This window comes from Schistocerca cancellata, chromosome 3, assembly GCF_023864275.1.
Source record: "Schistocerca cancellata isolate TAMUIC-IGC-003103 chromosome 3, iqSchCanc2.1, whole genome shotgun sequence".
Taxonomy (NCBI): Eukaryota; Metazoa; Arthropoda; class Insecta; order Orthoptera; family Acrididae; genus Schistocerca; species Schistocerca cancellata.
The window spans coordinates 949,433,662-949,448,263 of NC_064628.1; the positions used below are offsets into that span (position 1 = coordinate 949,433,662).

Consider the following 14,602-nt stretch of genomic DNA (forward strand, 5'->3'; position numbering starts at 1 on the left):
TGTCCGGTTACTGTGCCCTCTCTGAGACAATCTTAGCTCTCATTGACCAACACCTTCAGCATATCACCCGCAGCCACCCTCCTATCAAAATAAGTTTTGCATCACCCTGGTTCCCAGAACTCCTGGAGATAGACATTGACTGTGGATATTGTATCACAGACACAGTCCCTGTGATTGTTCAGAGATGTCACTAAACCCACCCAAAGATGTAAACAACCATGCATGAGCAGCACCTATTAGATGGAGGGGGTCTGACAGCTGATCAGTTCCAGTCGTTCCACAAGGAAGGAGGTACACAGCTCATGTTGTCTGTAGTTCAGTGATGCCTGGGCATTCAATACCGCGATTGGATCACATCCATATTGTTACTTTGTACTAGGAAGGGCTCTCAACAAGGAAAGTATCCAGGCGTCTCAGAGTGAACAAAAGCGATGTTGTTCGGACATGGAAGAGATACCAGAGAGACAGGAACTGTCAATGACATGCCTCGCTCAGGCTGTCCAAGGGCTATTACTGCAGTGGATGACCACTACCTACGGATTATGGCTCGGAGGAACCCTGACGGCAACACCACCATGTTGAATAATGCTTTCTGTGCAGCCACAAGACGTCATGTTACGACTCAAACTGTACGCAGTAGGCTGCATGATGTGCAACTTCACTCCCGATGTCCATGATGAGGTCCATCTTTGCAACTATGACACAATGCAGTGTGGTACATACAGGCCCAACAACATGCCGAATGGATCACTCAGGATTGGCATCACATTATCTTCACCAATGAGTGTTGCATATGCCTTCAACCAGACAGTTGTCAGAGATGTGTTTGGAGGTAACCCAGTCAGGCTGAATGCCTTAGACACACTGTCCAGCGAGTGCAACAAGGTGGAGGTTCCCTGCTGTTTTGGGGTGGCATTATGTGGGGCTGATGTACGCCGCTGGTGGTCATGGAAGGCACTGTAACGGCTGTACAATGTGTGAATGCCATCCTCCAACCAATAGTGCAACCATATCAGCAACATATTGGCAAGGAATTCGTCTTCATGGATGACAATTTGTGTCGCCGTCGCGCAAATCTTGTGAATGACTTCCTTCAGGATAACGACATTGCTCCACTAGAGTGGCCAGTATGTTCTCCAGACATGAACCCTATCAAACATGCCTGGGGTAGATTGAAAAAGGCTGTTTATGGATGATGTGACCCACCAACCACTCTGAGGGACCTAAGCGAATCGCTGTTGAGGAACCAACAGTACCCCCAAACTTGTGGTTAGATGCCATGACGAATACAGGCATGCATCAGTGCAAGAGGACGTGCTACTGGGTATTAGAGGTACCGGTGTGTACAGCAATCTGGACCATCACCTCTGAAGGTTTCGCTGTATGGTGGTACAACATGCATTGTGTGGTTTTCATGAACAATAAAAAGGGCAGAAATGATGTTTATGTTGATCTCTATTCCAGTTTTCTGTACAGGTTCCGGAACTTTCAGAACCAAGGTGATGTAAAACTTTTTTTGATGTATGTGAAAGATATGAAACATTTCCTCCACAGACTCCCTGCAGTTCCTGTTCCATTACCACTGTGCTCATCACTATTGATGCCACTTCTTTTTATAGCAGCATCCTTAATGCCAATGGCCTACTGCTTTTCGACACCACTTTTCCCAATGCGTGATGGATTCCAAACTTACAACCGCCTTCCTGGTCACCATGACCAACTATTCCCTCTCCCACAATTACTTCTCAAATGAAGGCTTCCTCTGCAAATAAATCCAGGGTATGGTAATTGGCACCCACATGCACCATCCTATGACAACCTGTTCATGTGCCATCCAGAGGAATTCTTCTTACCACCCACTATCACAAATGCCTCACCTTTTTGAGATTCATTGATGACATCTTTGTGATCTGGATTGAGTATGTGGACATCCTAACCACGTTCCTGCAGAACATCAACTACTACTCACCATTCTCTTCAACTGGCCCTTCTCAACCCAACAAGCCACCTTCCTCAATGTTGATCTCCACCTCAAAAATGGTTTCCCCAATACTTTCATCCATATTAAATCTCCCAACCACCACCTTGACGGCTGCCACCCATTGGATACCAAGAAGTCCCTTCCATACAGCCTATCCACCCATGGCTCTTGCATCTGTAGTGACGATCAGTCCCTCTCAAAATATTCCAAGCGTCTTACTGAGGCCTTCACAGACTGTAATTACTATCCTAACCATTTACAGAAACAGATCTCTCACGCCTTATCTCTCCAGTCACCCATCAACTCTCAAAATCCCACCATCCGACTGCAGAGGAACGTTCCCCTTCTGACTCAGTATCATCCATGACTGGAACAACTGAACTGCATTCTTTGCAAGGGTTTTGACTATCTCTTCGTCATGCTCAGAAATGAGGACTACCATTCCCCCTAACCTCCCCACATCACCGACAGTGGTATTCTGCCACCCACCAAACCTACACAGTATCCTTGTCCACACCTTCACAACTCCTGTTCCCAACTCCTGTTGTCAGCCCCTTGCCTTTTGGCTCATATCACTTCGGAAGACCTAACTGCAAGAGCTCTCCCATAAATCCTCCCACCACCATCTGTTCCACCAATCCCATCAAAGACAGGGCTACCTATGATACCAGTTACATGATCTACAAGCTAAGCTGCAACCCCTGTGCTTTGTTCTGCTTGGGCATGATGACCATGAATATGTTTGCCTGCATGAATTGCCTCTGTCAAACTGTGGCCAAGAAATAATTGGTCCACCCAGTTGTTGAGCACACAGACCATTTTAATGACTGGTTCACAAGCTGTGCCATCTGAATCCTTCCTACCAACACCAGCTTTTTCTGAAGCGCGTAGGTGGAAACTCTGCCAGCAATACATCCTATGCTCCCATAACCCTCCTAGCCTCAACTTCCAGTAGTCACTGTCGTTCACCCAGCTGTCCCCTTCCCTGTTCTCACTCCTACAGACAGCACCTAGCTGCACTACCCTTTCTCCACTTCATACCTGTATGGTCTCACTAACAACACTTTACCGTCCCCCACCTGTACCTTGCTCTACCACCCCAACCCCCTCCTCACCTCGACCACCCAGACTCATGTTTTCTCCTATCATGGGCAGTTGCTCGCAGTTCGGCCTCAGCAGCCAGAGACAGTGGTCATGTGTGTGCAGGCTGTATTTGCATGAATATGTGTGTGTGTGTGTATGTTGTCCATTTCCGAAGAGGACCTTCTGGCGGAAAGCTTATGTGTTTCATAGTCTTTTTGTTGTGCATCTCCGCTACATGGTGAGTAGTGATCTGTCCTTTTTGTAATATTGTCATTATTCCATCCAGGGGTTTTCCACTGTTTGATTTGGCCCAACAGCTTTTCTTCCTTCCCTTAATCCTGTGTTGTTTTCCTTTGTTACTGTGTTCTAACGCTACTGTACTCGTATTAGTGTCCATCCTTTTCTTTCTCTTCTTTTCCATGTCTTTCTCTTCTTTCCTGTGTTCTACATGTCGGCTTCCAAACTGCACCACATATCCTTACTTGCAAGCCACCATGTATCGACCATCTCATTTGCTCACAGCAAATGGCTACAAGTCAGCACTAATTATTGGTGCAGCATCTCATGACCCACATTATTCCCACCATTATCATTAGACCTAAACAATCAAATTAATCTCACTTTTTGCATCAATATAATGTATTTTGACATGTTTTTCCATATCTACAAGTACTACACAGATTTGTACCTCATTGCAACAACCCCTTCTCATCCCTCACTCTCTCTTGTACTCCAGTTTGCACGTACTAATCTCACATGATCTGGACACATCTGTTGCTCCCCTTCTTCTTATGTATCCGCCCACAGAACAGCAGCCCACATTACAGACTTTTCATTTATTTTTATCTTTGATCTTATTGTTTTCAATTGGATTTCACCCTTCTCTATCAGCCTACATCCTCAGGTTTCATCTTGGTTGCCCATACTTCACACTTTCTGGCCTTTTTGTCATTTTCACATGTTTTAGTGTATTATTGCGAATTTTTCCACACACATTTCTATGTTATTTTTGCATTTTGACATGTTTTTATCCTCCACCATGGACTATTGCTCCTTCCATCTGTGCCAATACAGAAAAGTCCCACATACTGTTGCTTGGCTCATGGAATCTCCCCCAGGTGGCCTTACTATCAAATTGCCAACTATCTGGCAGGAACCCTTCCTTCCACAGTGAGCTCTATCTGTTCAGATTCTGCCAGTCCTTAACCCTCACCAGCATAGTTCTGCAAAACCATGGCAATCAAGCCCAAACCTCCCTGCCACATCTCCTCTCCATCTGCAAAATTTTCCTGCCGTGCAATCCCAAATTCCTGGTTCCCATCTCAGGCACTGAAACTCTTGTCCTCCAGGAACTAGAGCCGCCTGCACAACACCACCTCGAAAAACTCTCCAGTCTGTTCACTTCCTACTACTGCCTTTGACCACCACTATGCACCACCTCTAGAACAGCCTCCAAAGCTCTCCCCACATCCCCTCGTAGCTGACAAACCCTGCCTCACAGCGCTACTACATTTGCCACACCCTCAAAAACTTCCTTGTACCAGTGTACAGAATCCAGAACTTAAAAAGACCCAAAACACAGTCGTACATTTTTCCTCCAAAAACCTCAGCCCCACCGAAGTATCAGTCCTTCCCAAACGCCTTACTTTTTGCTCCTCTCCCAAATTCAGTCATGCTGGACTTGATAAAAGCCTTCTCTCCTTCTCCCAGTCCCTGCAGTCGAAACACTTGTTCACCATCAACCTTCCCAATCCGACTCAACCTAAGACCAATGTTGAACCCTGCCTGACTCACTTAACTCCTCCTCCCACACGTGATCCACTCCCGCTGCACCCATATCACCCCCTATTAACTTTCCAGAATTTCTTAACCTCGAACCTTGTCTCACCATCATTCACCAAATCCCTCAATGCGCAAGTTAATCTTACATCCACACAAAGACCTGAATCTACTACCTAAAATCTCATCCTGACCTTATAATCCCACCTGCTGACAAAGGCTCCATCACTGTTGTTTTAACTGCAAGGATTGCCTGGCAGAAGGACTCTGTCATCTGACAGATTCATCCCCCTACAAATCCCACCACAGTTACCCTATTCTAGAAATCCAATGGGATCTCCAGTCTTTCCTAAAACCCTAAGGCCCATTTCTGCACTCATTCCTACCACTCCCCGCACCACTACCCTCTACATGCTGCCTGAAAGCCACACTGTGGCAGGTAACTGTGCCCCCACTGAGAGGCTCTCTCGTCTCGTACACCAAAATTTTCAGCCTGTTACCACACACTATTCACATTGCTCCAGAACCTCAACACCTTCTCCCCCATTCACTTCAGCTGCTCCTCCTCAACCCAACAAGCCACCTTCTTCATTGTTGACCTCCATTCAAAAATGGCTACACCAGTACTTGTGTCCATATGAAACCTCCCAGCCACTAACAATACCTCAGTTCGGCAGCTGTCACCCATTCTGTACCAAGAAGTCTCTTCCATCCAGCCTAGCCACCCATGGCCATCACATCTTTAGTGAGGAGCAGTCCCTCTCAAAATATGCCAAGGGTCTTACTGAGCCTTCACAGACTGTAATTACCCTCACAGCTTTATACAGAAACAGATCCCCAATGCCTATCTCTCCAGTTGCCCACTACCTCCCAAAGTCCTAGTGTCCTGCAACAGACGAGCATACCTCTCGTGACTCATTACCACTCAGGACTGGAGGAGCTGAATCACAATCTCCACCAGGGTTTCAACTATCTCTTATCATGCTCTGAAATGAGGAATGTCCTACCCACTGTCCTTCCCACCCCTCTCACATTGGTATTCTGCCACACACCGAACCTACACAGTATCCTTTTCAATCCCTACATGACCCCTGCTCTGAACCCCTTGCCTCATGGCACCTATCCCTGCAGTAGACTTAGATTCAAGACCTGTCCCATATATTCTCCCACCACCACCTATGGTTATGGACTTTACATAGTCCATCAAAGGCACGGCTACCTGTGAAATCAGTCATATGGTCTACAAGCTAACGTGCAACCGCTGTGCTTCATTCTACTTGGGCATGACAACCACCAAGCTGTTTGTCCAAATCAATGGCCCATGACAAACTGTAAACACGAAACAGTTTGACCACCCAGTTGCTGAGAGCACGCTGCCCAACACAATCTTCTTCATTTTAATAACTGCTTCATAGTCTGTGCCATCTGGATCCTTCTTAACAACACTAGCTTTTCTGAATTGCATAGGTGTGAACTCTCCCTGTAATATATCCTATGTTCCTGTAACCTTTGTGGTCTCAACCTTCGTTAGTCATTGTCCTTCATCCAGCTGCCTCTTTTCTGTTCCCACTGCAGCCCTACACAGCCTTCTATACCACAAGTCACCCACAGGATTTTTTACTTGTCTCTTTTTTTGGCCTGTAAAATTACCAATGGGAAATAAATAAAACATGTAGAGTTCATTTTAAAAACAACAGGAAAGAGAATGTAAATTTTCCATGGTCTTGTAATCAAGGTGCACAGACAGAAACTCAAATTAAGGGGAGCCGGAATATTCTGTCTCTTCCATGTTAATTTCAGCAAATACAAGAACACTTTTTTCTTACACCATGAAACATATGGCTCTGAAACTTGGACAATATTTTCAATGAGTATTTCCCTACAAAGTTATAATGCCACATTAAGAAATCATTATTGGTTTTCGTTTTACAATTTGTTTAAAATGTTGCCAATTTTTTCTCTAAAATTTTGCGTCTTTTCTTCTACAACTCCTTAATTATACAACATTTTTTTACAATCTGTTATAACAATGAAGGAATGAAATAAACAGTATTGTATGTAATCTTGATTCATCTACTGTTAGTAGTTTTTGAGAAAATGTTCCTTAAATATGAAAATTTGGAACTTGCAGAATGGCTTCCAAAGTTTTTTAATACATTGCCACTCCATATAATGGATCATCAGCATCGTCTTCTTTTTCTAGTGTTAGTTTTCTTTTCACAGGTCTCTTCTTTCCTTTTACTGTATGTGGTAGGCTTTTGTCTCTTCTTGCTGCACCTCTTAGTCTTTCTTCTTCAATGAGGCACATTGTGGAATTGGTGCTGTTTCCTGGTTGTAAACCTAAATCTTTCAGCACATCACATTTTATAATGTTTGCAGCATTGTATGTTGCAACTGCATCGTACACTCCAAAGTGCAATGTTTGTATCTGTAAAAATCCTAATCTTAATCAAATTGTTCACACTTTCAGTAGGATTTTGTGTTTCCTGATGTAGGCACATTACCAATAAATTTGCCTGTGACAAATCTCTGAATATGGGCTCAGTTACATCAATTACAGCATTTGGAAAACTGTTTTTATGGTCATATTCCTTTCCAGATAGGTACTTACACCATGAGTCATCACCTGTGAGACATATTGCATATTGTGGGTGCTCATTTGTTGATGCATATGAACCATGCACCTTGCCGTTGGTGGGGAGGCTTGCATGCCACAACGATACAGTTAGCCGTGCCGTAGGTGCAACAACAAATGAGACGCCAGACAAACATGTGGTTCCTGAAGAGGGGCAGCAGCCTTTTCAGTAGTTGCAAGAGCAACAGTCTGGATGATTGACTGATCTGGCCTTGTAACACTAACCAAAACGGCCTTGCTGTGCTGGTACTGTGAACGGCTGAAAGCAAGGGGAAACTACAGCTGTAATTATTCCCGAGGGCATGCAGCTTTACTATGTGGTTAAATGATGATGGTGTCCTCTTGGGTAAAATATTCCAGAAGTAAAATAGTCCCCCATTCGGATCTCTGAGCAGGGACTACTCAGGAGGACGTTGTTATCAGGAGAAAGAAAACTGGCATTCTACGGGTCAGAGCGTGGAGTGTCAGATCCCTTAATCGGGCAGGTAGATTAGAGAATTTAAAAAGGCAAATGGATAGGTTAAAGTTAGATATAGTCGGAATTGATGAAGTTCGGTGGCAGGAGGAACAAGACTTCTGGTCAGGTGAATACAGGATTATAAATACAAAATCAAATAGGGGTAATGGAGGAGTACGTTCAGTAATGAATTAAAAAAATAGGAACGCATGTAAGCTACTACAAACAGCATAGTGAACGCATTATTGTGGCCAAGATAGATACGAAACCCACGCCTACCACAGTAGTACAATTTTATATGCTGACTAGCTCCACAGATGACGAAGAGATTTATGAAATGTATGATGAGATAAAAGAAATTATTCAGATAGTGAAGGGAGATGAAAATTTAATAGTCATGAGTGACTAGAACTCGACAGTATGAAAAGGAAGAGGAGGAAACGCAGTAGGTGAATATGGAATGGGAGTAAGAAATGAAAGAGGGAGCCGCCTGGTAGAATTTTGCACAGAGCATAACTTAATCATAGCTAACACTTGGTTCAAGAGTCATAAAAGAAGGTTGTATACATGGAAGAAGCCAGGAGATACTGACTGGTTTCAGATAGATTATATAATGTTAAGACAGAGATTTAGGAACCAGGTTTTAAATTGTAAGACATTTCCAGGGGCAGATGTGGACTCTGACCACAGTCTATTGGTTATGAACTGTAGATTAAAAATGCAGAAACTACACAAAGGTGGGATTTTAAGGAGATGGGGGACCTGGATAAACCGACAGAACGAGAGGCTGTAGAGAGTTTCAGGGAGAGCATTAAGGAATGATTGACAAAGAAGGGGGGAAAGAAATATAATAGAAGAAGAATGTGTAGCTTTGAGAGATGAAATAGTGAAGGCAGTAGAGGATCTAGTGGGTAAAAAGTCGAGGGCTAGTAGAAATCCTTGGGTAACGGAAGAGATACTGAATTTAGTTGATGAAAGGAGAAAATACAAAAATGTAGTAAATGAAGCAGCAAAAAGGAATACAAACGGCTCAAAAATGAAATCGACAGGAAGTGCAAAATGGCTAAGCAGGGATGGCTAAAGGATAAATGTAAGGATGTAGAAGTGTATATCACTAGGGGTAAGATAGATACTGCCTACAGGAAAATTAGAGAGATCTTTTGAGAAAAGAGAACCACTTGCACGAATATCAAGAACCCAGATGGAAACCCAGTTCTAAGCAAAGAAGGGAAAGCAAAAAGGTGGATGGAGTATATAGAGGGTCTATACAAGGGCAATGTTCTTGTGGACAATATTATGGATGGGGAAGACGATGTAGATGAAGATGATATGGGAGCTATGATACTGCTTGAAGAGTTTGACACAGCTCTGAAAGACCTAAGTTGAAACAAGGCTCCGGAAGTAGACAACATTCCATTAGAACTACTGATAGCCTTGGGGGAGCCAGCCCTGACAAAACTCTACCATCTTATGAGAGAGGTGAAATACCCTCAGACTTCAAGAAGAATATAATAATTCCAATCCCAAAGAAAGCAGGGGTTGACAGATGTGAAAATTACCGAACTATCAGTTTAATAAGCCACGGCTGCAAAATGCTCACATGAATTCTTTAGAGACAAATGGAAAAACTAGTAGAAGCCAGCCTCGGTGAAGATCAATTTGGAGTCCGTAGAAATGTTGCAACACGTGAGGCAGTACTGACCCTATGACTTATATTAGAAAATAGATTAAGAAAAGGCAAACCTACATTTCTAGCATTTGTAGACTTAGAGAAAGCTTTTGACAATGTTGACTGGAATACTCTCTCAAATTCAGAAGGTGGCAGGGGTAAATTACAGGGAGCGGAAGGTTATTTACAATTTGTACAGAAACCAGATGGCAGTTATAAGACTCGAGGGGCATGAAAGGGAAGCAGTGATTGGGAAGGGAGTGAGACAGGGTTGTAGCCTATCCCCGATGTTATTCAATCTGTATATTGAGCAAGCAGTAAAGGAAGCAAAAGAAAAATTTGGAGTAGGAATTAAAATCCATGGAGAAGAAATAAAAACTTTGAGGTTTGCCGATGACATTGTAATTCTATCAGAGACAGCAAAGGACTTGGAGGAGCAGTTGAAGGAAATGGACAGTGTCTTGAAAGGAGGATATAAGATGAACATCAACAAAAGTAAAACGAGGATAATGGAAAGTAGTCGTATTAAATCTGGTGATGCTGAGGGTATTAGATTAGGAAATGAGACACTTAAAGTAGTAAATGAGTTTTGCTATTTGGGGAGCAAAATAACTGATGATGGTCAAAGTAGAGAGGATATAAAATGTAGACTGGCAATAGCAAGGAAAGCGTTTCTGATGAAGAGAAATTTGTTAACGTCGAGTATAGATTTAAGTGTCAGGAAGTCGTTTCTGAAAGTATTTCTATGGAGTGTAGCCATGTATGGAAGTGAAACATGGACGATAAATAGTTTGGACAAGAAGAGAATAGAAGCTTTCGAAATGTGGTGCTACAGAAGAATGCTGAAGATTAGATGGGTAGATCACATAACTAATGAGGAGGTACTGAATAGAATTGGGGAGAAGAGGAATTTGTGGCACAACTTGTCTAGAAGAAGGGATCAGTTGGTACGACATGTTCTGAGGCATTAAGGAATCACCAAGTTAGTATTGGGGGCAGTGTGGAGGGTACGAATCATAGAGGGAGACCAAGAGATGAATACACTGAACAGATTCAGAAGGATGTAGGTTGCAGTAGGTACTGGGAGATGAAGAAGCTTGCACAGGATAGAGTAGGATGGAGATCTGCATCAAACCAGTCTCTGATCTGAAGACCACAACAACAATATGAAAAAATAATGCACATATTTCATTCCTGTATTTTGCCTAATTGCACAACCATAATACCTCAGCAATCTGTCAATTGTTTCATCTGTCAAGCCACCCCAGTTAAGATCACTGCTCACAACAGTGTGGCCATAGTGCATGTATGTGTGTGTGTGTGTGTGTGTGTGTGTATGTGTGTGTGTGTGTGTTTCTTTGATGAAGGGCTTCATTCCAAAACTAAATAATATCCAACAATCTTATTTTAAATATGCCTGTCCATCACTAAACTCTTCTGCTACATGGTGAATAGCAATCTGTCCTAATGTATACTGTTAACATTATTAATAAGCTAAAGATGTCAACTGAAATTTGTGTTAGGGAGGGCACTGGACTAGGGTAGTCCATGCAGCTGTGTTACCTATACTACTATGGTGGTGTGATGGCTAGAATGTGTCCCTAGAAAGCAAGCAGACCTGGGTTCAAGTCCTGGCCACATTTTAATTCCTTTCTTCAGCTTCCATCATTATCTTAAATATTCGTGTTGTTAATCCATCCCAAATTTTACATTATTTGATTTAGTTGAGTTCCCTCAGTTTTGCTGGATCTTGTTACTTACACTTTGTAGTTATGTTTTGAAAACAACCAATAATATTTTCAGCTTGATTCATTACTGGTAAAGTCATTTACAACTCCATTTAGTGACATAGTTGCAAATGTTCAAATATTGTAACTTGTAAGTTACCAGTTTAAAATTTTAGATTCATCTTTAGTATATCTGCAGAAGATACTGAATAAAATGTTTTATTTTAATGCTGCCCATTCTGTGATTAAGGACCAAGAGGAAGTCTCGAAGAGTTGAAGGCACTGAGAGAATTAAAACATTTAAAGGACTTGAAGGAGGCTTTTGGTAATGATGTACTTAGACTATTACTTTTTTTCACGTTTTATAATTATATGCATGTTCAATTTCTCTCGTGCATGCTTTGCTTCCCTACAGAGGTTCTGCATAAAATTTTCTACTTTGCACATATGACACACAAACAAACAAACAAAAATAGTAATAGCTGATTTAATCAATTTGTAACATGTGCTGTTATGTTCCAGCAATTGTTTTTTACTTTTGCAAGTGTTTATCTTTACTCTTTCCACTATGTTTAGGCCACCAATGGCTCTCAGTAAGATATAATAATATCGTAAATAATTTAAGGAGAGAAGGTAACAACTCGCAGAGTAGCGTAGGTGTCAAGTTTTTGAAAGGGACATAAATAAGAATGTGAAGTTTCCTACCTTTCAGAAGAATCCTGCCTGTGGAGGCAGCCTGCGATGAGGGGTAGCGTCAGGTTGAGTGGGTGGGGCGAGAAATGAGTCAGGAAGTGTGAGGCATGGTTGGTGGCAGGTGGTTGATTGCTGGAAGGATGACAGCAGGTTCACAGGATAGGAATGTGACATGGGCATCTGCATCTATGATTATGTGGAGGAGGGGGTGGGAGGGTGAGACTGCAAGGAATAGTGAGTGAGTGCAGGATGACTGAATGATAGGCCCTCTGCTGTCACCTGTTCGCATCTCCAGAGCACCAAGTTACTTATGTACCTTTTCCTGTGTTTTCAAGACTAGTTGGTAGTTTGAGATACTTCGACGAATACTCACCATTAGAGATGCCGATAGTGAAACCGGACAACTTTACAGAAGCTCTCCTGCGAACCTTACAGAACTAGCACTCCTGAAGGAAAGGATACTGCGGAGACATGGCCTAGCCATGGAGAGCTTCTGTAAAGTTTGGAAGGTAGGAGACGAGATACTGGCAGAAGTAAAGCTGTGAGGACAGTGCGTGAGTCGTGCTACAGTAGCTCAGATGGTAGAGCACTTGCCCGCGAAAGGCAAAGGTCCCGAGTTCGAGTCTCGGTCGGGCACACAGTTTTAATCTGCCAGGAAGTTTCATATCAGCGCACACTCTGCTGCAGAGTGAAAATCTCATTCTGGAATGAAACTGCTAACAGCTGTTAATTGATGATTTATTCGTGACCAGTTTCGCTGTGTAAAGCAGCATCTTCAGGTGGTTAGTAGTGTCACAAACATAAACACATAGAGATGCCCCATACGTTCGTAGTTAGAATATGACCCTATGAAAAGGTGAAGCAGAGAACAAATAATAATCGACAGAGCAGTGTGGCAAATAGTGTGGGGGGATAAGGCCCAAAAACTAGTGAGAACTGAGGATGAAGATCAGGTAATAAGGGACATAGGCAATAATAGACAAACCTCATAGTCGGTTGTTGTGAGGGGAAGACTCTGAAGGCACTTGGCTGTTTGTGGTTTCATTTGAGTTCAAATTGTCATGAAACGAAGTTAATTGTTGAATGTTTTAACCAGCCACTAGATTCCACTGTGACAGTTCTAGAGCCACTCAAGGGAAGTCTACAGTCACTAACATGTAAAAACGCAGACCAATCAGTGCTAGTTGGAGGTGACTTTAACCTTCCGAGTATATACTGGGGCATATATAGTTTCATTTTAGGGAGTTCATACAGACAGTCTTGCGAAGTACTTCTGAGAATGTTTCCGGAAAACTGTCTTGAGCAGCTGTTTGAGCATCCCATGTGCAATAGAGATATCTTAGACCTCATAGTTACAAATAGGCCAGACCTTATCAGAAGTATCGGTATGGCAGGGATTAGTGATCGTGGTCTCATCATAGCAACTATGGTTACAAGTGTTAATAAATTGGTCAAGAAGGCTAGGAGAGTGTTTCTACTATAAAGAGGGGATAAGCAGTTGTTAGTGTCTCATTTAGACACTGAACTGACATCATTTAGTTCCAGTATGATGGACATTGACGAATTATGGGCAAATTTTAAATAGATTGTAAATCCTACTCAGGACAAGTATGTGCCTAGTAAGTGGAATAAGACCAAAACTGGTTTAACAGTGAAATTGAGAAAATGGTGAGGATGCAAAGACGGTTGCACTCTCAGTTGAAAAGAGAATGCGAAAATGATGACAGGCTAAGGTTGGTACAGATTTGTGTGTGTGTGTGTGTGTGTGTGTGTGTGTGTGTGTGTGTGTGTGTGAAAATATGTGATGTACACTGTTACTAATACCATCATACCTTAGCAAAAGATCTGGCCAAAGACGTGAGAAAATTTTACTGCCTTGTAAAATTGCTAGGTAATTCTAAGGCTTCCATCCAGTTGCTTGTTGATCAGTCTGGTGTGACAGTGGAAGATAGCAAAACAAAAGCCAAAGCCTTAAATTTTGTGTTTAAGAAGTCATAAAGGGTGTATACGACCTGGGACAACTGGAAGATCCAGGAAAAACCTGGGAATTTTTTACAATCCCGAGTATTTTTCATTGTTTTAGTTTTCTGTTAAATTTTTGTAGTTTTGACTGGTAAGAACTGATACTTTAACAAAGGATATTACTGTATCCCGCTACTGCAAAATAATATTTCAATAATAAAACGTAAACGAGAGAAAAAAACGAAAATAAATTGCAAAGGAAATGCGCCATATACAACAACTACACACAGTTCTCATGCAAGCGTCTGCCAGAAGCAAAAGTGTCAAAGGCTTTAGAAAGACTATGCAATGCTTCATAACAAAAAATTGCCTCCGATGAGCGTGAAGTCACAACTGTTTACATTAGATCCATTTTAGCAGTTACGAGCGGGCTCATGTGCATGAGCAGTTGAGTCGCGTTTGAGTAATAGATTCACCCGGTTCTGGCTACAGGAATGTGGTTGTTGGCTGTGCAAGCAGTTGCAGCAAGCAGTTAGATGCAACCTGGAAAAGGAGTCGCCAGATTCAGATTCTTGAGGGGAAAAAAGATTGTTTCGCAAAGGGCCTAGCATCCAAC

At 42.5% G+C, this 14,602-nt stretch overlaps 1 protein-coding gene across 1 annotated transcript in view; it reads left to right on the forward strand.

Moving 5' to 3' along the window:
* Positions 1 to 14,602, forward strand: part of LOC126176012 (collagen alpha-1(I) chain-like) — a 1,061,651-nt gene that overhangs the window by 961,541 nt on the left and 85,508 nt on the right. The window contains exon 20 of the mRNA XM_049923130.1: positions 11,582 to 11,656. Within this exon, the coding sequence (XP_049779087.1) occupies positions 11,582 to 11,656 (75 nt within the window). The remainder of the gene's footprint in view (positions 1 to 11,581; positions 11,657 to 14,602) is intronic.